We start from the raw sequence: 27,448 nt of genomic DNA on the forward strand, positions 1-27,448 counted from the left end.
TCAAAATTTTTTAAGGTGTATCGTGTTATATGATATTTGAATACTGAATAACTACTTTCATTCTTTTTTTTCTTTAACATTGTGGTATTTGAAGCACTTTCGTTATAATTTGAAAATGCAAAACATTTTCTGTGCATTCATTTTCTGTACAATGACATTGGACATTGTGTTATATACCATTTTGTTTGCTTCAATTACCTTTTGCACCCTTTCTGTACAAAATTTTGAACTCAATTTTTTAGCACTTTATATTCCTTTAGTTTCTCTTTTTGTTGAAATATCGATCAAACATGGTCAATTATTGTTTTGAAAGAATTTTTGTTTTCCATTCTAACGATGAGATTAATTCAATCATAATATGTCCCATTGAAGTCAAAAATCGTAGGTTTACCAGTAACAAGAACTAGGTATTTAACAAACGTTTGAGCTCAGTGGGCAAAGAAATAACGGACACACTCAAACTGGCCATTAACATGTTCAGCTATGAATTGCGGTGCAGAAAACGTGTCCAATAATAATATTTTGAGTTCGGCATATAGTTGTCCAGCGACAAAGATCATAGGTTTTCACTCTGTGACTTCATACGTTCTTTCGTTTATTTTCTAACTCTTATCTTGTTATTTTAGCACAGTGTGAATGGTTTGCCGCACTACCAATCTCAGCTATAATACATAATCATTGTTGTTGTTACCTACTATGTATATAGAAAAGGTAGGCTTATATGTATAAAAAGCAAATAAAAATTAATAACGGTTTTCGAGATTATTCATAATCTTAGTGCAATGAACAAAGAGTCATTGTCTATACATTAGCGAAATGATCGATCGATTGATGTAAGTCGAACTTGTTAGTAATTTCGAAAATCTAAAATCAAATATTAGAATGTAGAAATATATCTTCCCTTCATCTTTGGTCATCTATCACTATCATATTTGTATAGAAAAATGAATACTAACGCGATTTTTATTTTGTTTCCGATCCTTTCTGTTATTTAATTTCCGCTACCCGCAGAATTCCACACTGGAGAAAGTAAGTGAACTCCCTTGGAAAAATCTTTAGTCTCTGCCTTCATATTTTTACTGTTTAAGATTCTTTTCAGTGTTGCACCCATTTTTTATCTCACAGCACTTTATAGTGTAGTTTATCCATTATTTATCATATTTTATGTTACATAGTTCTTTAGAGATGGGAATAAAGTGAATACATATTGGGAATATATTACTGCCTTCACAATGCGATGCTATCACTGAAGAAATCAATAATACGTAACTGTGAAAATAAAGTTCTTTTGTTTATCGCCAATATTAAGTATGATTAGAAGCGCACAATACAAAAAAAAAACCTTGCGAAAAATATGTATTCAAAAGCGTGTGTAAACCAAGATTCTGTTTTACCCAAACAAATAACTTGCTCCGACATATGTATTCACTGAGTATTTTTGTAGATACTTTGTATTTTGTTGGTATTAAAATTCGTTATCTCATACATAAATATACGTATAGGTATAGTTTTCATTTAGCTCAGTGTGACCTCCAATCATTAGTTCATCTACTTCACATAAATACTACAGCTGGAAATTTGTTGTAACTTTCTTAGTATGAAATAATTTATTTTTTTTTCATGCAAATACGCTATTCTCATTCGCAACTGTTTAACATTTTTGATTAAATACTCTTCAATTGATATTTACAGCAAATTTTAGATCTCGATATAGCGCTGAAAAATATTCAAACGCTGCTTATAGTTGCTGCCTACTGCTTCGCCATAATTGCAAAGCATTTTATTCATTCTATCAATATTACTATAAATAATTTCCATCCTAGAAGCAATTTATGCTAACTTACTACCACAAACACACTCAAGAGCACAAACTTATATAAGTAATTTAATCTTTGATTTCAAATTTGAAGTAAACGGTGACAGTAGAGCTTTGATTTTCAATCATTATCATTCTATGTATATATACGTGCTATTTATGAATTTGAAAATATGCCATTTATTTATGAATTCTATTTTGTAAATTGTAAATACATAAACATATCGTTTATATTTTGAAATCTGGCTAGATTATTTCACTCGCTTGTAAATGTGCAACTTTTTTGTCATTAATATTCGATGAATAAAGCCTTCTTCTTGATCAACACATTATTTTTTCGCATCAAAAACGCTATTAGACATTCCATATCAAATCTTATTGTAACACTTGTTCTTGGTCTGTTATCAGAAATGTTGCACTAATTCTCAAGCGGAAGGTGTACCTTCCTACAACCTGCCCAGTTTAATAAAGCTATCTACTTTTTCAAATTATATGAACATTTATGTACAAAATTATCGATTCAACTTAATCAATTATATTGTATAGCACCAATAAATTGGGCTCAAATTTTATTGGCTATAGGCAGGTTGTGGTGAATATTGCATTGGAAATTCAAAGGATATGTCTAAATTCATTTTCTGTAAACAGTTTCCTAGTTTCATTCCTGGTTGATGCAAGGGGAGGTGCAATGCGTGGATGCCGTCACAGTGGAGTTCGCGTGATTGTGCCACCGCGTAAAGCGGCCATGCCTATGAGAGTAACTTGTCGGTACCTGAAAAGAGATAAATTAACCAATCCTCCACCTCTGATGGAGGGCGAAGCATTGGCGAGTAGAATCCTTGAGCTTGGGCCTGTCGGTGCTAAGTTCCTAGGGTGAGACATTTGAAACAAATTGTAAAAAAGACCTTTTCACTCCATAAGGCAATATGTGGAAATCTACTTTCGTCACTTCCAGGCCCGTAATTATAGAGGTACCACATTTTGCCTCATTGCGTGGAAAAGAAAGAGAAATAGTTATCCTGAGATCAGATAATGGAGAGACGTGGCGCGAGCACACCCTGGAAGCAAGCGAGGAAGCTGTCCAGGATGTGCTTAACGAGAGCTTTGAAGGAGAAGGTAAATTTTTCAAACTTTTACTTTACTAATTTTTCAAACTTAGGTAACTTCTTCATATTCTTACTTGTTAATTTTTTTTCAAGTTAACATATGATTGAGTCCTTGACGAATCTGTACAACAAGAAATTTTGAATTTACAGAATTAAGCCAGCTAGAGGATCTCCAGACATCACGTATAGTACGAATTCTCACGGTAGATTTCCCGCACTACTTTGCCGTAGTGTCTCGTGTTAGGCAGGAAGTTCATGCAGTAGGTCCCGAAGGAGGCACTGTCTCTTCTTCCGCTGTGCCTCAAGTTCAGGCTGTCTTTCCGCCAGCTGCTCTTACAAAGAAAATTAGAGTTGGGCTACAGGTAAGACAGTTAAAAATTTGAAATAAACCATTTTTGAGTTACATATAGATTTTCTTACGAGTTATCATTTGTATTAAATGTAACCACCAAACGAACTTGTAGGTATGTTTGCCACTTTACGGTTGTCGATTATTGAGAAAATGCAGATTGAAATAAATTTCATATTTTCAGGCTCATCCGATACCATCCGATTTGGTAGCTAAGCTACTTGGAAATCGTGTCGCAGTATCACCGATTGTGACTGTAGAGCCCAGACGGCGAAAGTTCCACAAACCGATTACTTTGACGATACCAATGCCACAAGCAGCTAATAAAGGCATGATTAATCAATACTCTGGAGATGCAGGAGCCGTTGGAACTCTTAGACTTCTGTGCAGCATAACTGGTAATATATGCTTGCGCGTAACATTGTAGAGCAGCAAGCCACTTGAACGGAGAATCTCTTTCTGATATATAATAAATGATTTTATTTTAATCTTGAAATTCGCTCACAAGTCGCATTACTAGTATAATGTTTATATGTACTTGCAAACCTAGATTATACCAGATGCTAAAGGAATTAGCTACGTAACGGTGTTAGCCAGCTTCTTGAATGTGTTTCGTTTGAAATATAATGCTTCAAGCCTTTGTAGTTACATCATCCTTTTCGTAAAAAATTTTTCTTTTTAACATCAACTCTTTAGAGTCAGCTCTACGCCCGATTACTGCTTTATTTGAATTCAAAGTGAGATCTAGTTTAAGTAGCTCTACCGCTATATTGAGTGTATATTTGCAAGATATTAAGCGACAAAATTTGTGTACAGTTATGCTAAGCCCCACTGGTCCCCTGTTTAAAGAATACTTTTTGTTCAATCCACTAGAAATAAAATTGATATTGACCTTATTTTGGTCCAGGATTTGTTGACAATAAAATTATTGGACAGAGATTTGAAGGATTGGTGGTAGCTGTGGTGTTCCATAGCAAAATGTTGTTCAGTACCATTGTTGTATACATATCTTGTTGTGATTCATTGTTAATGCTTGCGTATTGTTAGGATTGAGTCAGTTAGGTATGGATCATTAATTAACGTAGATAAATTTTACCAATTTGGCTAATCGTAATTGTTAATTCGATTGTTTTTGTTTCAGCACATTTAGTTGATTGTTAAATGCTTCGATCATGGATCTTAGTATGGCAAATTATGACTAATAATTGAGAAACTTCATATCGACAAAATCGTATCTGGATCAAAAATTGCACGTTGCATTTGACCAATCATTCGAATAGTATCCGTTTTGTATATATTCAATCACTTGACGCATTCACAAATCTCGGTATAGTTATGTAACTTATTGCGACAACACAGATGTACTCAAGGTACATTAGTTGTTTGTAGATGCAATTGTTGAAACTTCAGTTTGATTTTAGAGTATCTTCCAATTGCTGTTGCAGTGGTACAAAAGTTTATATGGTTGCAATGATAATCATTAACTTACGCGACTATCATGCTATTTATCATACTGAATATTTGTTAATGCAATTGCAATTTTCTATTTACGGTTGACCGATAATTCTCTTTCTTTACCAAATTTGTTGTTATTAATAAGAAAGAGAATATGGAACTTCGAGATATGTATCTTTTAAAAATAAACATACCTAATCTAACACTTTGTCGAAGGGCCTACACGAGACATACATAAATTCGTGCTTTGTGCTCCATACACATCCTGCTTTTTACACATTTCTCGTGGATGTTATTTTTTGTTTATTTAGCTAGCATTATCGAATTATTCAACGTACACAGTATTACCCATTCATTTTACATCAGTGTCAAGCACGTATCAATCAAGCACACATACCGGCTGAGTTTAAATACAGTTAAACTCTATATCTTGATAAAAACTGTTAGTTCTAATACAATTAAAGATACTACAAACGACACCCCGATTTTCTATCTGCCGATAAGTTACTCTGTAACAACTAACTACATTCAAATTGGCCACAAATAGAAAACTGTATTCAACATCAGTACTTGCAATCCACATTTGTCTCACAGCTGCCATTTGTATACTAACCGCACGGACATATTTTAATAATGTTATTGGACTTGGCATGTATGTCGTTCAGGGGGTCAGTCTCGGGCGGTCTGGGAGGATGTAACTGGATCCACGCCACTAACGTTTGTCAAGGACTGCGTCTCCTTTACTACGACTGTATCTGCTCGTTTCTGGCTGATGGATTGCAGAAACATTTCTGAGGCTACTAAAATGGCTACAGAACTTTATACTCATGCTACACATGTGCCATTTATGGCCAAGTGAGTTATAAACTAATAGAGCACAAACTACGATTAATGAAAAATGCGGATGTATACTTTTCTCGCAAATATTACACTTATCACGTTTATTTTCAATGCATTCTCATTTACGTATTCAATCTGCAGATTTGTTGTCTTTGCTAAACGAGTCGACCCACTAGAAGCGAGACTACGCGTGTTCTGCATGACAGATGATAAGGAAGACAAAACACTGGAACATCAAGAGCACTTTACCGAGGTTGCCAAAAGCCGGGATGTTGAGGTATTCCATTCATATTTCAAAGCTATCGGTGCAGCGTTATACTGTTTTCTGAAAAATTCACTACTTCAATTACTGTGTTACACTTTTTTTCAGGTTCTTGAAGGAAAAACACAATATATGGAATTTGCCGGTAATCTAATCCCGGTTTTGAAGAGCGGAGAACAATTACAGCTACCATTTAGGGCTTTCAAAGAAAATAGAGTTCCGTTCACTGCAAGAGTCAAAGATCCAGATGCCGCCGACACTGTTGGCCGTATCATGTTTATGAGTGAACCTAAAGTTGCAAAGGGTGAACCTTCTCAGACGCCACTTTGCACACTGAATATTTTATTACCTGAAAAAATTTCTCCCGAAGCTGCGACATCGGAACTAGACTTACTTGAATTATCGAAGAACTACAGTTTCCTTCGAGATGGTGGAATTAGTAAGTAATAAGGTTTTTTTACTGTATAATCCGCATTTTTCAATTTCTAATCAAAGTTACACTAACTCATCTAGTTCAACATCAAGATTCATCATCATTCTTTATCTCGGAGTTTTATTCACTAACTAATTCATTGTTTCCACGTACAGCTAGACCAGATGCTATTCATAGGGCTACGATAAGATTGACAGATATAGCCAATCTATTGGACACGGATTGGGAGAAACTAGCGGAAGAATTAAACATCCCGCCGAATGATGTACAGCTTATCAAGCAAGAATGTCCTGGCAAACCCGCACAGCAAGCCGACATGATGTTCAAATTATGGCAAAGTGATGGGAACAAAGCAACAGGTGATTGCAAAAAAAATGCGATTCATATTACCATTTAGATTATTCCATTCTTCTGATTTTTCTGGTCACTACTTACAGATTTTTTTACTAGCACAATTAAATCGTTTGATACACATGCCATGAGTTGATCTGTAGCTGATCACTACCCCAATTGATGCCACTAATATATCAAGTTACTTGAATGATGGCACTCCTGATTTACTCGTCAGTTGAAATGTTTGACATCTTATTAAGCAGTACTTTGGACTTTAATTTACGGAGAAACAGGTTCATCATACTTGACAGTTAGATACTCATTCTAAGATTCCAAAATAGACGTTTCTTTTCCAAAACAAAACTAGTGTTAAAATGTATCAATGGTAACTCTAGAAGCACCTAAAAAATAAAGCCGTATTTAGTTGTATTACTGTGCAGGAATATTAATGGCTTATTAAATACCTATGTTATTAATAACTCGTATTCCAATCGGTAAACAAAAGACTGATTTGTGAAAATGAAAAATAATTCATGTAGATTTTTTTCTACCTGCATACATTCGGAAATTGATTCTATTTTTATAGTAAAGGCTCACAGAGCCTTTCAAACACTATGAAGTAGTATAAAGTGAAACCAGTTTGACAGCAAGGTGAAATAAACAAGAACGCATAATCGTTGAGTCACACGTGTGGAATCTGTACAGAAACGTAGTTGATGATCTCATCACCCATTACCATGCTTGACACAAGTCCCACCACTAATACTAATCGCGTTGCTATACCCCACTATAGCTCACCATTATTACTATAATCAACAAAAATAACAACCTCCATCCGTCCAGCATTATTCAATCGTCCTTTGACGCTGATAGATCTTTACAAAGGTGTTTCCATTTCTGCGTATAAACCACACAATATCAAGAAAAGTTGTGAATTTTATATTTAAAGCATTACCTTAGCCTTGAACGTGTAGAGTTCTTCTGAAATCAAGTGACTTGCAGTGAATGTTTGTGTTATGTTCATTAAACACTATAAAATAATTTCAGTTTGTGGCCAGCTGATGTGTGTGTTTTGTGCAATTATTTGAAAAGAACATGTTTATAACATTATACCAAGCTTTTGAGAATGAAGCCACTAATTCTCACGTTAGTGAATTGCTACTTATTTTTAGAAGGTCACAGTCTTGGCATCAAGGATCTTGTAAACACAAAGGTTTGTTTCGAAACAATCTCGTGTGGGAAAGACATACAAATTAAATTCACATAATAATGATGGTTGGCCAATTTGAAGTTATCATTATCTTCTGTGTAAAAAAAATGTTTAATCCTACTCTGGATGATGCTCGTAAAATTCAGGATAAATTATTTGCAAATTGTATTATTTTTTTCATTAAAAATTTTTTTTTCCAGGAAATACTCTAGAAAAGGCTTTGAATAAAATCGGTCGTAAAGATATTGTGAAGAGATGCATATTCAATGTAGAGTTGGTTACCGACGATGTCGAAAAAGCCGTAGCAAGAGTAAGGCTTGATCAACCTGGTTTTGATTCCCTGAAAGAGGAGCTCGGGCCTTCCCGAGATACATCTCTTCGCAGAGATGCTACCATGGATCCTAAAATGGATCCAGATTGGGAAGAGCCAGATCGAATGAAGGTTTGTCATTTTTTCCATATCGATTCCTTTATGTTTTCAATATTATTGAGTAAAAACTTCAATGTCTTATAACGTTTCCTAATGTATAGAAATTTGTGTAATAATGTAATACTTCATTATGTTTGCTGACGTAATATTCGTCATACTTATTCAGGTTTAATGTACAAACGTTGTAAAATTCAATTGCAGGAATCAGAGTCTGTTGAAGATCTCAGCACACCAGGCGCAGTAACTCACAAACGTAGTAAGTAACTCTATATACTGATTTGCAAACTGACATCAGACCTATAATATTTGACTTTTTTATGTGCCATATACAAACTGCTTGTTTTGCAATTCTCAAGGTCATATTACGTAACCATTGGTTGTGCGAAGCTTTAAAATACTGCTGCTACGTTGTGAAAAAAACATGATAAACAGTATGCGTAGTAGATTTGCAGTTTCTTTATTAATAGAAGCAATAAATACCATAATTGAAGACTTACAAATCGCCAAAAATATATTATTAATAATTGTTAAAATGTTGTATATTTATGAAATTCCTGAACAACAAACAAAAAGTTAACTTTCTATAGGCTCTCGGCAAATGAACGTATCTATTCAAATATTATAGTTGATACACATCACATTCAGAGAATACGAATACCCGAGAATAGTATGAGATCACTGTCTACATTAAGGCAGTGATTGAATATTGCACACCCAGCTGTCATTAGACTCTTAGTCACTTTTGACTTGAATGTTGGATCATAATTGCCAACCATGAGTTACTTCTACTTCTGTAGCTTAGTGACCTGACTACAGTTATTCACCGATTTTCACCTTTAAAACCCAAAAATAGTGTAATTTTAAATTAAATATATTACTTACAATGTTGCAAATCAAATCGAATACTGAAACGGCACAACAGCACTTAATTTTGAAATATTTAGATCTAGATTTGGATTGTTGCATGAGTAAATAATCATCGTAATCATCAATGAAAAACTGTTGTAGTTGGATAGAACTCGAATAAGCTATCAAATTTTAATTAATATATCATGTTAAAATTCGCTTTTATGCCTCAACTCATTACTGGCAACACGTTTTGTGCACTTAGCAACTGAAGAGCACCGCACAGTCACCAATGGCACTATACCAAATGGAACTTCTACTCCTATAAAAGATAAATATGCCAGTGATGAAAAGGAATTTGGCGATATGATGGCCGACTTTGTTGAATACAAATGTCATGTTTCCGATACGATGACGAAAAGATCTAAAGATGACGCTGACGATGACAATATAAAACGACAGAGAGTCATAGAAGATGCCAACAAAATAGTTTCTGGTAAGTAATACATGTACAATTTCTTTGAAAATGGGTCGGTTAAGGAGCCGAGCTTTGCCTAACAGCAGAGGTTTAAAAAAAATCTAAGGACAGTAGCACCATTTCCGTAACACATTTATCTTTGTAGCATGACCAATTTTACTTATATTTAGGAACATAATACTTAACAGCCTTATTGGCACTTTCAGCTTAAGGGAAATCTTTTTAATGGTTCTTCTGGATGCTTATTCCACAATTTACATCACTAAACTGTGGCGTTTCATAAGATAAAAAAAAATTCTTCATTCTTTAATAATGCCGTAATATCTGTTTAAATTTTTGTTTCATCTAAAAAATATTTTCAGTACGGGATTTAAGTGGATTTGAATTGTCACCAGTCACCAAAATGGGACAAAATGTGATGAAGTATTAACTTTTTTTCACAAAGAACTTCTTTGTCTAAACAGCGAAATATTTCTAAACACTCTACTCTTCGAAGTGATCAAACAACATTTCATAACTTAATGTTGAGATTGACATCATTGTCTATTCTAGCCAGAAATAATTCACCAGCCTTTGGTATTTCCAGTTTCTAATCACCACTTCACATTAATGACTTTATTTTTGATAGCAGCTCCTGGAAACCGGTGCCGATTGATCCGGGTTTTAGGCTTGCTTATTTTCAATAAATAACAACTACAGTGATTAGCTTATCACTACTCTTCATATCTATTGTAAAATAAGTACTCCTAACATTCCAGTATCCTATCTAACTTCCCCAGTAATATTTTGCAGCAAATTCTTCTGTTCTTTCTGATTATTTGTTTTTTCAGCCAGGAAACACTGCAATTCCTTGACGCTGCATGAATATGCCTATTTCTGTATAGGCACACGGAGCAGCTGTCCTTAGAAGCGATTATCAGGCTCCTCTCAACAATATCATTATTAAATATTTTTTCTCTTGGTCTGTTCTTTTGCACACCATAGAATCTCTCAATTTCAGGTGTTAAAATTATCATTAATTATTCATTAACAGTGAGTAAATTTCAGACGTTACAAAATCAATCAACTTCTTGATATCACTGAATCAACTGAATTTAATCATTTATACTGATGTTAAAGTACATATCAATATAATCAATATATATGATTAATATAGTGTATAATCCAATTCATTCATTATTTTATTTTGATGAGTACAGACCAGTGTTTGTGGGGAAAAAACAACATCTCAACTCGGACATATATTGTTCTTTTATATTGAATAGGGTGTGCCAAATTGATTAGACAGAGACAGCTGCTCCAGAGCACATACACCTACGCACAAAACATAGGAAAGCCTAATTGCTACTGGATCAACGCATAAGCCAAGCTAGCAAGCTTACACTAATGATGTTAGAATGAAATTAGTCTAAACTTTTTTTAATTACAATTTTAGATGCCTAAAATATGTGATACTTAATTAACAGGTGTAATACAAGACGCAGAGAGAAAGAAGGAGAGGTTAGCGGAAGGGTGGTCGGTGGTTAATGATGATGATGATGTGCAAGAGAGTAAAGAGGCGGCAGGTGCTGTAGGGCCACATTTAATTTTGTCAGATAAAATCATTACCGTTACAGAAAAAGATCCAAAATTAGGTCAAACAACCACAGTGCACACTTTCTCTCAAAGAGACGTCGAGCCAGCTATTACTAAACAATATCATGTCTCAAGTCCTAGTATAGATTTTGATAACAGTGATTTACCATTGTCTACTAAACATATTACTGTTAAACAAGAGGATCCCGTTAATCTAGGGCAAAACATTACTGTGAAGACAACAACCATTACTGATTATACTCCATCCGTTACTAGGGAATCTCAAATTGCCCATGAACCCCAAACGAGGGAAACGTATTACTTCGGTCCGAACGATTCCGTGACTGGTTCAGGTGCAAGTGCAACAACAGATCCCAAAGAATCTGTATCAATTGTAACTAGCGAAATACGTTACATAGGCCAACCAACGACAAATATTATAACTACAACCACTGCGCAATCCCCTAATATACCGCAAGTAATCTTAGATACAGAATCTTCTCATTCCAGTGAAAAATCGGTAGACGAACACATACAGAAAGGTAAAGTTGTCATTTCAGGCGTAGTTAAGGAAATAGAATTTAGATCTGATAAGGTAGGGATGGACGTCAAAGATTTATCAGGTGCTCTGAAAGATGAAAGTGATTTGAGTACAGGTCCTGTAAAGAGTGTTGCAAAAATTTATGATGATGCCAATGCAATGCTATCTGATGTTAATAAAGACATTGCTAGTGAGAAAGAAAAGTTAGCGAGCGAGGGCAAAGAGATTGATGAGAAATTGGGAATCGTTGTTGATCAAGCTAGTCAAGAATTGAAGAAGCAAAAACCAAAAGAGATCAAAGGCATCCTTAAAATCGATTCAACGAGAATAGATGTTAAAGAAACCGTATCTCCAGCCAAGCCACAAGAAGATCCCAGGGTATCTGCTTACGAAATTATATACAATGTCCAACAAGATGCAGAGGACCACAAAGACAAATCTGAAAAAGAATCTAAAAAATTGAAAGATAAATCTAGTGGGATATTTTCAGGAATTTTCAAGTCACCAAAGTCGAAGAAATTAAAATCTAAAGATTCCAAGGATGTATCATTCGACAGTGGAGATGAAGATACTAAAAATTCGACACTTAAATTTCTCGACGATACAAGAAAAACAGCTGATTCAGCTCATCAACCCGACCGCGTCTCGAGCCCAGTTTATCAACCAAGTGCTCCATTAGCTGATCAAAAGAATGATCCACTCAGAAACATTATGGTATCTACTGCAGAATTTCTCGATGATACTAGAAGAACTGCCGAAGTCTTTCAAGGTTTGCCAAAAGAACCGACAAAAATGACGACGAGTACTGGTGGTATCACTGTAACCATCACTGAAAACTTCCAAGATAGTCAGAAAGATAATAATTCACTCGTGAGCCCTGACTTAAAGAAGGATAAAGGCATTGTTGACCTAGGTCACGATAGAACACAAACTTTAAAGGATGAAACCAAATCTATCCATCCAACTCCTACAGACCCTAAACAAAATTCACCAGAAGTCGACGTTACTCGTGTTGCTAAAGATAAGTTGATTGACAATACTAAAGCATCAGCTGGCTCGGCAGCAGTTGAGAAGTCTCTGGAAGATGCAGGTAAAACTACAAAAGTGATAGGAGAATCAGTCCAATATGTTACTGATGAAAAAATCAATTCCAAGGATATTCCAACCACTATTGAAAAAGTTAGTGATAATAGTAAAGATCTTAAAGACGAATCGAAAGATAAAGGCAGTGGTTTCTTTGGAATCTTTAAGAGTCCTAAATCCAAAAGCAAGAAAAGGAGCAAATCAAAAGACAAGGGATCTTCGAAAGAGACATCCTTTGATAGCGGAGATGAAGAACTCAGGATTACAACAGCTAAGTTTTTGGATGACACAAAAAAGGCCGCAGACCAGAGAAGAGATTCTGCCGGCCCAAACATAACATACCCTCACGATATCATTGACATTAAAAAAGACAGATTTGTCGATAATGTTCATTACGAATTTGACACACCTACAGATAAAATTAAAGGAACATTTTATGATGTTAAAGCCGCTGCAGAAAAAGCTGAAGCTGATGTTCAGAAAACTATTTCGGATGGGGCACTGAATATTGCCAATAAAACATCAGAAGGTCTCGCAAGTACTACTGCTGGAATAGTAGTCGCAGTTGGTAGCATCCCTGCTGCTAGCACAGGTTTAAAATCGGACATCACTGCTGTAAGTGACAGTTCTAGAAAGACAGGAGGCGAAATAATAAATGTCGTTGAAAAAGATGTTAAAATTATTGGAGAAGCCGTACCCACAGAGATCCTTGACATTACGGAGCAAATGACAGCTACTGGCCAAGATATCAAGAAAGCGACCGATGCTGTCAGTAATTCTCTTAAAGAAGATGGTAAAAATCTTCGTGAAGGAACTAAAAATTTCCAAGATAAAGTTTCTACAGAAGTACAGCGTGATGTCAAGGTTATAACTGCGCCTGCAATAAGTGGCGACAAAAAATTGACTACTAAAGCTGAAGCGTTATCACAGGAATTGGGTACCGAAGTGAAGGATGCATCAGATGAAGTCAAGGAGAAGAGTGGTGGGTTCTTTGGAATATTCAAAAGTCCGAAATCAAAAAGTAAGAAGAGAGGTAAGTCCAAAGACAAGGATTCGTCTAAAGAAACATCTTTTGACAGTGGAGATGAGGAGCTACGAATTGCTACAGAAAAATTCCTTCATGATACTAGAAAAGCTGCAGATGATATCAGCTACCCTGTGTTAGGTTCTACCACCCATGATGGACTTGCAAATAGTAATAAATCAATCGTGGAAAGTTCGTATGATCAAAAGAAACCTGAAGGAACTAAGACCAGTGGTAAAGATGCTAAAAATCTAAAAGGTGACATCGAAGTATCTAAAGTAGAGAAAGATGCTACGGTAATCACGGAAAAGGGCTCGAAAGAAATTAAAGAACCTAAAGAAAAGAGTGTGGGATTCCTACCAGGAATATTGAAAGACGCTAAGCATGCCATTGATGAAGTAACTGAGGATGTCAAAGAATTTTGGCACGAGACTAAAAAAGAAGCTGAAGAAGAAGAAGAAAAGGCAAAGAAACCACATCACACAGATGATGATTTGAAGAAATCTCAGAAAATAGTCTCAACGACTACTTCACAGGTTACTAAAGTGATTCAAGGTGGCCAGGATGATGTAACCAAGCATGACATCTATCCCAAATCTGAAATTCCTGTTCCAGTGACAGCTGCGAGGCATCCAGAATTAGGTATAAGAATCATTGAACAAAGAACAGAGCATACCTATGAGACAGATGCTCCAGGTATTGAAGAGCGGTCAAACGGTGCTAAGAAAATCATTTCACAAAAACCAACATCAGATGAAAAAACTTTGTTAACGAAGTCTGTAATATCTGAAACAGTACCCACGAATGGCAAAGCAAACGTTGTTGGTGATAAATCAGTTGGATCTGATGACGATAGTAGTAAAGAAAAAGGAGGAGGTTTCTTTGGAATTTTCAAGAGCCCTAAGTCCAAGAATAAAAAGCGAACTAAATCGAAGGATAAACAATCATCACGAGAAACTTCAATTGACAGCGCAGACGAGGATCTCAGATTAGCAACAGCTTCATTCTTGGCTGATCTGAAAAACGTTGCAGAAACCAGAGACGTAGGTTTACCGTCGGTTGAAGATACCGATTCTAAAATCAAACAAGGCGAATTACCTGTAGTAGGTGATCTGAAATATGCGACTACCCAATTCTTGGATGAGTCCAGAAAAGGAAGTGCGGATGTTAACATTGGAGTTTCAATTGGAGACGTAAAGCAACCAAAACTTCCGAGTCCTTCAAAGAAAGAGTCTCCTTCACCTAGTGACACCGTGTACAACGTATCTATAGTCCACACAGGTAAGGCTTCTAAAGACGAGGCAAATCTGCATGACAAAGGCAGTGATGGTTTCCTTTCTGGAATATTAACAGGAACCAAACAAACTGTTGATGAAGTGACCGATGATGTAACAGATTTTTTCAAAGGCACAACAAAACAGGCAGAGCATTCAGCAGCTAGTGCAGCCCAAAAATCATCTGAAAAATTTGTGGACGCAAAAACTAACATTGTCAGTGATGTAAAAGTATTGGGAGCACAACTGTCTGAGGCTATAGATCATGACGCTGTGGCGCTAAAAAAGACTTCTGAAAGCCTAAAAGACACGGCTCAGCACAAGTTGGCTACAGGTTATGGAGCTGTTTCTGAAGTCACTCGAGATGCGACTACTAAAGTGTCTCAAGAAGCAAAGAAACTAGCAGACGGTGTTGAAGATGGTGCCAAAAAAATTGTTGAAACTTCTAACACGGCTAAAGATGAAATTAGTCAACAAACGAAACAAAAAGTAAACGTTTTGAAAGATAAAGTTTCATCAGCTGAAGATGGTATCACTGATGTTATCGGAGAGACAAGTGAAAAAGTGAGTAAAAAATCGAAAAAAATTAAACATAAGGGCGGCCGATTTCTGTCTGGTATCTTCAAAGGTACAAAGCAAGCTGTTGATGAAGTTAAAGATGATGCCAGAGAGCTCGCAGAACAAACTAAGAAAGCTGCTGAAGATGGCGGAGAACATACCAAACATGTTGCTCAAGGAGCAGCGGGAAAACTAAAAAATGTCAAAGACGATATTGTGGATGGTACCAAAAATGCGAAGGATAAACTGGCCCAGGAAATTTCCGATGATTCCCAGAAACTTCTGAATGCATCCAAGAGCGCCAAAGATAAGACCAAGGAAAAATTAACTACTGGTGTCGAAATTGTTTCTGATGCAGCTGAAAAGGTTTCAGAAGGCACAAAAGACCTTGCCAAAGCGGCTAAGGGTGGTGCAGAAACGTTTGTTGAGAAATCCAAGGAAACCAAAGACAAGGTGAGCGAGGAAATCGTAGATGATGCCAAGATTGTAACAGATAAATTAGCGTCAGTAGCTGATTCTGTGGCTGATACTGCTGGAACTGCAAAAGACAAAACCACAAAAGAAGCAAAGAAAATTAAGGAAAAAACCAGTGGATTTTTATCCGGCATCTTCAAAGGCACTAAACATTCCATCGACGAAGTCAAAGGAGATGCTGTTGACTTTTTGGAGGAGACAAAGAAAGAAGAAGAAAGTGCTAGACGTGCTGCTCAAGAAGCATCTGAAAAAGTCAAAGATGTAAAAGCTGAAATTATAGATGATACTAAAGGTGTATTAGCTCAAATATCTCACGAAATCTCTGAGGATTCACAAAAGCTTTTAGATGCTTCTAAGAGTGCAAAAGATGAAACAACAAAGAAACTGGCTGGAGAAGTTGACATTGTATCTGATGCCGCTAAAAATGCAGCCACTAAAGTTTCCGAAAGTAGTACAGAACTTATTGGAAAAGCCAAAGATGGCACAGAAGCAATCGTCACCAAATCTCAGGACATCAAAGACAAAATCAGTAAAGACATTAAAGATAATGCAACAACAGTCAAAGATGAACTAGTTGCAGCGGGTGATGCCGTGGCTAGTGCAACCGAAGCTACGAAAGAGAAGACTGCAAAAGAAGCGAAGAAGGCAAAGGAAAAAACTGGTGGATTTTTATCTGGAATCTTCAAAAGTGCTAAACATGCAGCTGATGAAGTCAAGGAAGATATTCAAGAATTCCTTGAAGACACGAAGAAAGAGGCAAATGAAGAAGAAGAACATGCTAAACATACTGCGCAAGAGGCATCCACAAAGCTGAAAGTTGTAAAAGATACAATTGTAGACGATGCAAAGGAGCTTGAAGCTAAACTCGCTCAGAATGTTACCGATGATTCTAAAAAACTTGTGAATACATCAAAGAATGCAATCGATAAAACAAAAGAAAAATTGACGGGTGGAGTTGAACTTGTTGCCGATACTACAACGAGTACTGCGCATAAGGTTTCGAATGAAGCTACAGAACTAGTTGGTAAAGCTAAGCAAGGTGCTAGCACAATCGCTGAAAAATCCAAAGACATCACGGACAAAGCTGGATCAGAAATCAGAGGTGATGCCAAAGTAGTCAAAGATAAATTATCTACGATAGCTGATACCGTTGCAGATACTGCTACATCAGCCAAAGACAAAACTACAAGAGAAGCAAAAAAAGCTAAAGAGAAAACTGGAGGGTTCTTTTCTGGTATATTCAAAGGTGCTAAAGAGGCTGTTGATGAAGTCAAAGAAGACATTGAAGAGTTTCTGGAGGATACAAAGAAAGAGGCCAAGGAAGAAGAAGACCGTACCAGACGTGCTGCTCAAGAAACAGCAGATAAAGTTGACAGTGTTGAAGACAAAATCAAAGATACTACAGATAAAATGAAAACCAAAATTTCTACTGAAGTTAGTGAAGATTCACAACGGCTGTTGGATGCTTCAAAGGATACAAAATATAAGACCGAGGATAAATTGACCACCGGTATTCAAGCCTTGACTGATACAGCCAACGTCGCGACTGATACGGTTTCGAAGAAAACTTCTGAAATTATTGACAAAGCTAAGGATAGCGCACAATCCATTGCAGAAAAGTCTAAGGACGCCAAAGATGAGGTCAGTAAAGAAATCACAGATGATGTTACAGTAGCTAAAGATAAATTGGCTTCAGCTGCTGGTGGCGTAGTTGATAGTGTTGTATCCGCCAAAGATAAAACTGTAGAAGAAACAAAGAAGGCAAAAGAAAAAACAAGTGGATTTTTATCTGGCATCTTTAAAGGCGCTAAACATGCAGTCGATGAAATCAAAGATGAGGTTGGAGAAATTCTTGACGACAACAAGAAAGAGGCAAAGTTGGAAGCAGACCGTGCTAAGTACACTGTCCATGAGACGTCTGAAAATGTCAAAGATTTGAAAGACAAAGTGGTAGATACAGCAAAGGATGCAACAGCCAACCTATCACAGGAGATTGCTGAGGATTCCCGAAAGTTTTCAGATGCATCCAAAAATGTAAAGGACAAAGCTGCAGAAAAATTGGTTGCAGGCGTCGAAGTCGTGTCTGATACAGCCAAGAGTGCAGCTGATACAGTTTCTAAAGGAACTTCCGAACTTCTAGAAAAAGCTAAAGATAGCACACAAACCCTTATGGAAAAATCCAAGGATGTCAAAAATAACATAGGACAGGAAATCAAAGATGATGCTAAGGCTGTGAAGGATAAATTAGCTTCAGCCGCCGATGCTACAACTGATACAGCTGATGTTGCAATCGATAAAACAATGTCTGAAGTAAAAAAAGCTAAGGAAAAAACTACAGGGTTTTTCTCCGGCATTTTCAAGGGCGCCAAACACGCGGCCGATGGAGCTAAAGAAGACGTAGGGGAGTTTTTAGAAGAGACACGCAAAGAGGCAGAATCTGAAGCTGAACGTGCCCAACGAACCGCTCATGAGTCATCTAAAACGATCAAAGATCTCAAAGGCAAAGTCGTAGATTCAGCCAAGGATGTCACGTCTAAACTGTCGCAAGAAATTGTTGAAGATTCAAAAAAGCTTTCAGATGCTTCCAAGAATGTAAAAGATAAAACCAAGCAGAAGTTGTCTGCCGGTTTTGAAGTCGTGTCTGACGCCACGAAAGCTTCGGCTGACAAACTTTCGAAGGAAACCACGGAACTTGTTGGCAAGGTAGAGGATGGGACCAAATCCGTTGTTGATAAATCCAAGGATATCAAGGACAAGGTGGATAAAGAAATTAAAGATGACATCACAGTAGCGAAAGATACATTAGTTTCTGCTGCCGACACTATAGCTGATAGTGCTTCATCCGCCAAAGATAAAACCACAGAAAGAGCGAAGAAGGCGAAAGAAAAAAGTGGAGGATTTTTGTCTGGAATTTTTAAAGGTGCCAAACACGCAGTTGAAGAAATCAAAGACGACTTCGAAGAGTTTCTAGATGACACCAAAAAAGAAGCTGAATCTGATGCGGAACGTGCTAAGCAAACTGCTCATCGGACGTCTGAAAATATTAAGGAAATCAAAAGTGAAGTTTTGGATACATCAAAAGATGCAGTGGCCAAAGCATCGCATGAAATCGCTGAAGATTCTAAAAAGCTACTAGACACCTCGAAGATTGTCAAAGACAATACCAAAGAGAAGTTTACCACTGGTGTAGAATTTGTTTCGGATACTACCAAAGCTGCAGTAGATAAGGTTTCTGAGGAAACTTCTGGCTTTGTTGTTAAAGCTAAGGACGGTACACAAACTGTAGTTGAAAAGTCTAAAGACATCAAGGATAAAGTCAGCAAGGAAATCAAGGATGATGCTAAAGTAGTTAAGGATAAACTAGTGTCAGCAGCTGATACTGTCGTCGACACTGCTGAATCGGCAGCTGAGAAAACTACAAAAGGAGCCAAAAAGACAAAGGAAAAAGGCAGTCGATTCTTGTCTGGAATTTTCAAGGGTACCAAACATTCTGTTGATGATGTCAAAGGAGATGCCAGTGATTTTCTTGAGGAAGCAAAACGAGAGGAAGAACGTGCTCGACGTGCTGCGCAAGAAACGTCTGACAAAGTCAGAGATACCAAAGACGCAATTGTAAGTGGTGTCAGGGATATAAAAGACGAAACTTCAAAAAGTGTTTCTAAAGGTTCTGAAAAAATTCTGACTGCATCTAAGAGTGTAGAAGATAAAGCAAAGGACAAATTCACTACTGGAATCAAAGTTGTTTCTGACACAGCTAAAGCTACAGCCAATAAAGTTTCTGCAAAAACCTCTGAGATTGCTGGAAAAGTTGAAGGTAGCGCCCAGTCAGGTGCCGAACAATCCAAAGACATTAAAAGCCAGGTTAGTCAACAAATTAAAGATGATGTTGAACTGGTTAAAAATAAATTGGCTGCAGCAACCGATACTGTAGCTGATTCTGCTGTATCTACCAAAGACAAGACTGTACTGGAAGCAAAGAAGGCTAAGGAAAAAACTGGAGGATTCCTATCTGGTATTTTCAAAGGTGCCAAACATGCAGTCGATGAGATCAAAGATGACGTTGAAGAGTTTCTCGATGACACTAAACAAGAGGCAGAATCCGAAGTGGAACGTGGTAAGCAGGCTGCTCATCGAACCTCTGAAAAAATTAAAGAAGTCGAAGACAAGGTTGTGGATACGACAAAAGACACAGCAGCTAAAGTATCTCAAGAGATCGCTGAAGATTCAACAAAGCTCTCAGAAGCATCCAAGAATATCAAAGACAAGGCCAACGTAAAGTTTACCATGGGTGTCGAAACTGTTTCTGATACTACCAAAGCTGCAGCTGATAAAGTTGCGAAAGAAACTGCTGAACTTATTGGGAAAACAAAGAATGACACAAAATCTGTTATTGAAAAATCCAGGGAAACCAAAGACCAGGTCGGAAAAGAAATTAAGGATGATTTAGCAGTAGCTAAAGATAAATTAACTTCAGCTGCTAGCACTGTAGCTGATACAGCTGCATCCACCAAAGATAAAACTGTACAGGAAGCAAAGAATGCTAAAGAAGCAACTGGAGGATTCTTATCTGGTATTTTCAAAGGTGCCAAGCATGCTATTGACGAGGTCAAAGATGAAGTTGAAGAGTTTTTCGATGACACGAAGAAAGAGGTGGAAGCCGAAACAGAACGTGCTAAAAAGACTGCACAGGTCACGTCTGAAAATATCAAGGATGCCAAGAGCAAGATTGTCGAAGAAACAAAGGATGCTACAGCTAAACTATCACAAGAGATTGCTGAAGACTCTAAGAAGCTCGTAGACACCTCCAAAAATGCAGCAGACAAAACCAAGGAAAAATTTGCTACTGGTGTCGAAAGCTTATCTGATGCCACTAAATCTACAACTGATAAAGTTTCTAAGGAAACTTCTGATTTTGTTGCAAAAGCTAAGGATGGCACTCAATTAATTGCAGAAAAATCTAAAGATTTTAAAGACAAAGTGGGCAAGGAAATCGAAGATGATGCCAAAACAGTAAAGGACAAATTGGCTACAGTAGCTGATGGTACAGTCAACACTGCAGATACTGCGATTGACAAAACAGCAGCTGAGGTAAAGAAGGCCAAAGAAAAAACAGGAGGATTTTTATCTGGAATTTTTAAAGGTGCCAAACACTCTGTTGACGAAGCTAAATTAGACGCCGGAGACTTCCTGGAAGAAACAAAAAGAGAGGAAGAGCGTGCTAGGCATGCTGCACAGGAGGCAGCTAGAAAACTTGAGGGTATTAAAAGCGAAATTGTGGACAGTACAAAAGATGCTACTCATCAACTATCGCAGAAAGTGGCTAAAGATTCTAAGAAGATTTTGGATGCTTCGAAGAGTGCAAAAGATCAAACAAAAGAGGAAATAGCTGCTGGTTATGAAGTTGTTTCTGACAGTACCAAGGAGGCTTCTGATAAGGTTGCCCAGCTGAGCAAGGAAATAAAAGATGATGCCAAGATCGTAAAAGACAAGTTATCATCTACTGCTGTTGCCGTTGCTAGTACTGTTGAATCTGCGAAAGACAAAACAGCAAAGGAAAGTAAAAAAGCTAAAGAAAAGAGCAGTGGATTCTTCTCTGGTATTTTCAAAGGTACAAAACATGCTGTCAGTGAAGCCAAGGACGATGTTGAAGAGTTTTTGGATGGCAAGAAAAAAGATCTGAAAGAAGACAAAGAGCATGCTAAGCGTGCTGCTCAAGAAACATCGAACACAGTTCAGGAGATCACAGGCAAAGTTGCAGATACTGCTGAAACTGTAAAAACTAAAATATCTCAGGAGATTGCTGAAGATTCAGAAAAGCTTTCAGACGCATCTAAAAGCGCCAAAGACAACATCACAGAAAAACTAGATGCTGCCATTGATGTTGTATCCGATGCAACTAAGGTAACTGCTGAGAAAGTTTCCAAAGAGGCTACAGAATTTACTGGAAAAATAACTGGTGGCACAAAAACAATTATTGAAAAGTCAAAGGATGTAAAGGCACAGCTAGGAAGAGAAGTTGACGATGATGTCAGAGTAGCTAAGGAAAAACTGGTTTCAGCAGGTAGTACTGTAGCTGATACAGCCGAATCTGCAATTGACATAACTGCAAAGGAAGCTAAGAAAGCTAAGGAAAAAAGCAGTGGATTTTTATCTGGCATTTTCAAAAGTACAAAACATGCTGTCGACGAAGTGAAAAGTGATGCTGCTGATTTTTTGGAAGAGACTAAAAAAGAAGAAGAAGATGCTAGACGTGCCGCTCAAGAAGCATCTGAACAAGTCAAGCATACCACTGATGAAATCCTGGATGGTGTTAAGACTGTCAAAGATAAGACGAAATCCCAACTGGGGGCTGGCGTCGATCTTGTATCTGATACTACAAAAGATACTGTCGATTTGGCTTCTGGAAAGACTACCAACCTGCTTGACAAGGCTCAAGATAGCGGAGCAAAGATTATCCAAAAATCTAAAGAAACCAAGGAGAAACTGAAGGAAGAAATCAATCGTGATGCAAAGGTGGTTGGAGATACATTGGTCTCAACCGCAGATGTAATGGCAGATACAGTTGAAACGGTAAAAGGTAAAACGGCAAAAGAAGCTAAGAAGGCAAAAGAAAAAGGTAGTGGATTTTTATCAGGGATTTTCAAAGGTACTAAACACACTGTTGATGAAGTTAAAGGAGATATTGAAGAGTTTGTGGATGATACAAAGCAGCATGCCAAAGAAGAGGAAGAACGTGCAAGACGTACTGCCCAAAAAACATCGAAGGAAATTAAAGATGTCAAAGACAAGGTTCTAGATGGCACAAAAGATGTCAAAGCTAAACTGTCCCAAGAAGTTACTGAAGATTCTCAAAAAATTGTGGATATTGCTAAAAGTGTTAAAGATAAGACAAAACAAAAATTGACATCTGGAGCTGAAATTTTATCTGATACAACGAAATCTGCAACTGATAAAGTAGCTGAAGAAGCTTCTAAAGTGGCTGTTCAAGCCAAGGATGGCACACAATCTATTGTGGAAAAATCCAAAGACGTCAAAGACAAGGTAGACAAAGAAATTAGACATGATGTCGAATTTGGTAAAGAAAAATTATCTTCCGCTGCTAGTACTATTGCTGATACTGCTACATCTGCTAAAGACAAAACTGCTGAGGAAGCAAAGAAAGCGAAAGAAAAAACTGGAGGATTTCTGTCTGGTATTTTCAAAGGGGTCAAGCATGCAGTTGATGATGTAAAAGAAGATTTAGAAGAGTTCCTCGATGACACAAAAAAAGAAGCAGAATCTGAAGCAGAACGTGCAAAGCATGCTGCTGATCGGACATCTGAAACTGTCAAAGATGCCAAAGATAAAGTTGTAGATTTGACAAAGGATGCAACATCTGAACTATCACAGAAAATTTCCGAGGATTCTAAAAAGATTTCAGATGCCTCTAAAAAAGCAAAAGACAAGACTAAACAAAAGTTGACCACTGGTGTTGAAGCTATTTCTGATGCCGCGACAGGTGCAGTTGACAAAATTGCTCAAGAATCTTCCGAACTTGCTGAAAAAGCTAAAGATGGCACACGATCCATTGTTGAAAAATCGCAGGGTATCAAGGACGAGGTTGGAAAAGAAATTAAGGATGATATCGTTGTTGTTAAAGAGAAAATCAGTTCAGTTGCTGATTCTGTAGCTGACTCTGCTGCATCTGCAGGTGAAAAGACTGCCCAGGAAGCGAAGAAGGCAACGGAAAAAACTGGGGGATTCTTTTCTGGTATTTTCCAAGGTGCCAAACATGTGGTTGATGAAATCAAAGATGACGTAGAAGAGTTTCTAGAAGACACGAAGACAGAGGCAAAGGAAGAATCCGAACGTGCTAAGCAAGCTGGACTTAAAACAGCTGAAGACATCGAAGACGCAACATCCAAACTATCCCAAGAGATTGCTGAAGATTCTGAAAAGCTTTCAGATACTTCAAAGAATGCACAAAACAAGGCGAAGAGAAAATTGGCCGCTGGTGTTGAGGCTGTGTCTGATACAGCTAAAGCTGCAGGTGATAAAGTTTCTAAGGGAACTTCTGAATTAATTGGGAAAGCTAAGGATGGTACGCAATCGGCTGTTGAAAAATCAAAGGATATCAAGAACAAGGTGGGAAAAGAAATTAAGGAAGATGTTTCAATTGCAAAAGTTAAATTAACTTCAGCAGCTGATTCCGTAGCTGAGAGTGCAACATCTGCTAAAGACAAAACTACACAAGAAGCGAAGAAGGCCAAGGAAAAAACTGGGGGATTCTTTTCTGGTATTTTCCAAGGTTCTAAACATGTGGTTGATGAAATCAAAGATGACGTAGAAGAGTTTCTAGAAGACACGAAAACAGAGGCAGAGGAAGAAACTGAACGTGCTAAGCAAGCTGGACTTAAAACAGCTGAAGACATCAAAGACGGAACATCCAAACTATCCCAGGAGATTGCTAAAGATTCTAAAAAGCTTTCAGATACTTCAAAGAATGCACAAGACAAGGCGAAGAAAACATTGGCCGCTAGTGTTGAGGCTGTGTCTGATACAGCTAAAGCTGCAGGTGATAAAGTTTCTAAGGGAACTTCTGAATTAATTGGGAAAGCTAAAGATGGTACGCAATCGGCTGTTGAAAAATCAAAGGATATCAAGAACAAGGTGGGAAAAGAAATTAAGGAAGATGTTTCAATTGCAAAAGTTAAATTAACTTCAGCAGCTGATTCCGTAGCTGAGAGTGCAACATCTGCTAAAGACAAAACTACACAAGAAGCGAAGAAGGCCAAGGAAAAAACTGGGGGATTCTTTTCTGGCATTTTCCAAGGTTCCAAACATGTGGTTGATGAAATCAAAGATGACGTAGAAGAGTTTCTAGAAGACACGAAAACAGAGGCAGAGGAAGAAACTGAACGTGCTAAGCAAGCTGGACTTAAAACAGCTGAAGACATCAAAGACGGAACATCCAAACTATCCCAGGAGATTGCTAAAGATTCTAAAAAGCTTTCAGATACTTCAAAGAATGCACAAGACAAGGCGAAGAAAACATTGGCCGCTAGTGTTGAGGCTGTGTCTGATACAGCTAAAGCCGCAGGTGATAAAGTTTCTAAGGGAACTTCTGAATTAATTGGGAAAGCTAAGGATGGTACGCAATCTGCTGTTGAAAAATCGAAGGATATCAAGAACAAGGTGGGAAAAGAAATTAAGGAAGATGTTTCAATTGCAAAAGTTAAATTAACTTCAGCAGCTGATTCCGTAGCTGAGAGTGCAACATCTGCTAAAGACAAAACTACACAAGAAGCAAAGAAGGCAAAGGAAAAAACTGGGGGATTCTTTTCTGGTATTTTCCAAGGTGCCAAACATGTGGTTGATGAAATTAAAGATGACGTCGAAGAGTTTCTAGAAGACACGAAAACAGAGGCAGAGGAAGAAACTGAACGTGCTAAGCAAGCTGGACTTAAAACAGCTGAAGACATCAAAGACGGAACATCCAAACTATCCCAGGAGATTGCTAAAGATTCTAAAAAACTTTCAGATACTTCAAAGAATGCACAAGACAAGGCGAAGAAAACATTGGCCGCTAGTGTTGAGGCTGTGTCTGATACAGCTAAAACTTCAGGTGATAAAATTTCTAAGGAAACTTCTGAATCGTTTGGTCAAGCTAGGGACAGTGCACAATCTGCTGTTGAGAAATCAAAGGACCTCACGGACGATGCGGGAAAAGTAATTAAGGATGACGTTGCAATAGCGAAAGATAAATTAACTTCCGTGGCTGGTTCTGTAGCTGAGACTGCAACATCTGCTAAAGACAAAACTGCACAGACAACAAAGAAAGCTAAAGAAGAAACAGGTGGATTCCTGACTGGTATTATCAAAGGTGCCAAGCATATGGTTGATGAAGCAAAAGAAGAAGTAGAAGAATTTCTCGACGACACGAAGAAAGAGGCGGAAGAAGAAACCAAACGTGCAAAACAAGCTGCACAGGAGATATCAAAGAACATTGAATATACAAAGGACTCTGCTGTAAGTAGTGCAAAGGACGCAACAGTAAAGTTAACTACGGAAGTTGCTGAAGACTCTCAAAAGCTCTCAGATGCTGCTAAAGGTGCAAAAGAAAAAACCAAAGGCAAATTGACAAGTGGAATTGAAGCAGTGTCTGACACTGTAAACACTACATCTGATAAAGTTGCCCAAGGAGCCAAGGAAGTTGCTGGAAAAGCTAAGCAGGGTACAGAAGCCGCATTAAAGAAATCAAAACAAGTTACAGATGCAGTAGGCAGAGAAATTGAGGATGGTGCTGCTGTCATCAAGGATGAGACATCTTCGGCTATTGGGGATGTAGCACAAACAGCAGAAGCGTCAACTGAAAAAGTTTCAAAAGCAGCGAAAAAAGGTAAAGAAAAGGGTAGCAAACTCTTTTCCGGTATTTTCAAAGGATCTAAACATGACACCGTGAACATTCCTGACAAAAACGCTAGTACCACTGAAAAACAGAAAATCACCCAAGCAGATACGTCAAATGTTCCAGAATCAATATCTGATGCAAAATTAGCTACAATGATGTTTTTAGCAGACACGCGAAGTGCTGCTGAACAACGAAATGAACCCTATGCATTTGGAAATGTTCAGGAACATTCAGACTCAGCTTCAAGTTCAGCTCGCAGTTCTTTGGACCGAGATGTTTCTCTCGACGAAGATAAAAAATCAAAAAAACGAAAGGGCGGAGTGATATCAAGCATTGTTAAAGGAGCCAAATCTGCAACTCATAAAATTGCGAAAGAAGTAGATCATGCTGCGGTAGGTCTGAAAGATGCGACTGAAAAGTTCTGGGAAGAGACTAAAAGAGAGTCTGACGATTCTTTAGCTTCCGGAAGCTATAATGTTTCCTCAGCACCCCACGGATTAGATAGAGTAGAGAATCAAGAGGCAGTAGCTTCAAAATCTTTTGTTGAAAAATCTAAACAAGTAGACAGGCTAGGTGATGACGATACAAAAAAAAGTTTTAGCGAAGGTAAAGGTAAATTAATCTCACGCATTCCACAAAAAGTAAGCCCCACGAAAGAGTTGAAACATATTCCGGTAGATAGCTCAGATAGGCTAGTTGCAGGGGTGTCGAGCAGGCTAGAGCACCTCGAGCCTCGCACGCGTCAATCCGTCACCACAGTTGTAACAAAGTCTGTGCGGACGACAGCAACCCCACCACCCAGCCCCGCCGAGTTCAGTGACAGTAGCATTAAAGGTACCTTGGAATAATTGTGTTATACATATTACATGCCAGCTGTGTGTAACATGATTAATTGATTAAGTTAATGCTTTTGTATAACCTCAGTTTACACCAGCCTCACCGAGGCAACTGGAATAATTAATTTCGCACAG

General features: G+C 37.7%; 1 protein-coding gene across 23 annotated transcripts in view; it reads left to right on the forward strand.

Annotated features, from left to right (window-relative positions):
* LOC124407472 (ankyrin-2-like) overlaps nucleotides 1-27,448 on the forward strand; it is a 99,509-nt gene that overhangs the window by 61,981 nt on the left and 10,080 nt on the right. For 17 of the 23 annotated variants that reach the window (XM_046883772.1, XM_046883690.1, XM_046883729.1 and 14 more), the window contains 12 exons: nucleotides 2,465-2,689; nucleotides 2,772-2,932; nucleotides 3,073-3,284; nucleotides 3,456-3,669; nucleotides 5,392-5,581; nucleotides 5,708-5,843; nucleotides 5,937-6,267; nucleotides 6,417-6,620; nucleotides 8,005-8,246; nucleotides 8,436-8,490; nucleotides 9,346-9,576; nucleotides 11,025-27,311. In XM_046883772.1, the coding sequence (XP_046739728.1) occupies nucleotides 2,465-2,689; nucleotides 2,772-2,932; nucleotides 3,073-3,284; nucleotides 3,456-3,669; nucleotides 5,392-5,581; nucleotides 5,708-5,843; nucleotides 5,937-6,267; nucleotides 6,417-6,620; nucleotides 8,005-8,246; nucleotides 8,436-8,490; nucleotides 9,346-9,576; nucleotides 11,025-27,311 (18,488 nt within the window). Of the gene's footprint in view, nucleotides 1-1,011; nucleotides 1,030-2,464; nucleotides 2,690-2,771; nucleotides 2,933-3,072; nucleotides 3,285-3,455; nucleotides 3,670-5,391; nucleotides 5,582-5,707; nucleotides 5,844-5,936; nucleotides 6,268-6,416; nucleotides 6,621-7,360; nucleotides 7,808-8,004; nucleotides 8,247-8,435; nucleotides 8,491-9,345; nucleotides 9,577-11,024; nucleotides 27,312-27,448 lie in introns of those variants that run through there. The other 6 variants (XM_046883661.1, XM_046883748.1, XM_046883764.1 and 3 more) reach the window with 5 other exon arrangements.

Source organism: Diprion similis, chromosome 1 (assembly GCF_021155765.1).
Source record: "Diprion similis isolate iyDipSimi1 chromosome 1, iyDipSimi1.1, whole genome shotgun sequence".
NCBI classification, from domain to species: domain Eukaryota; kingdom Metazoa; phylum Arthropoda; class Insecta; order Hymenoptera; family Diprionidae; genus Diprion; species Diprion similis.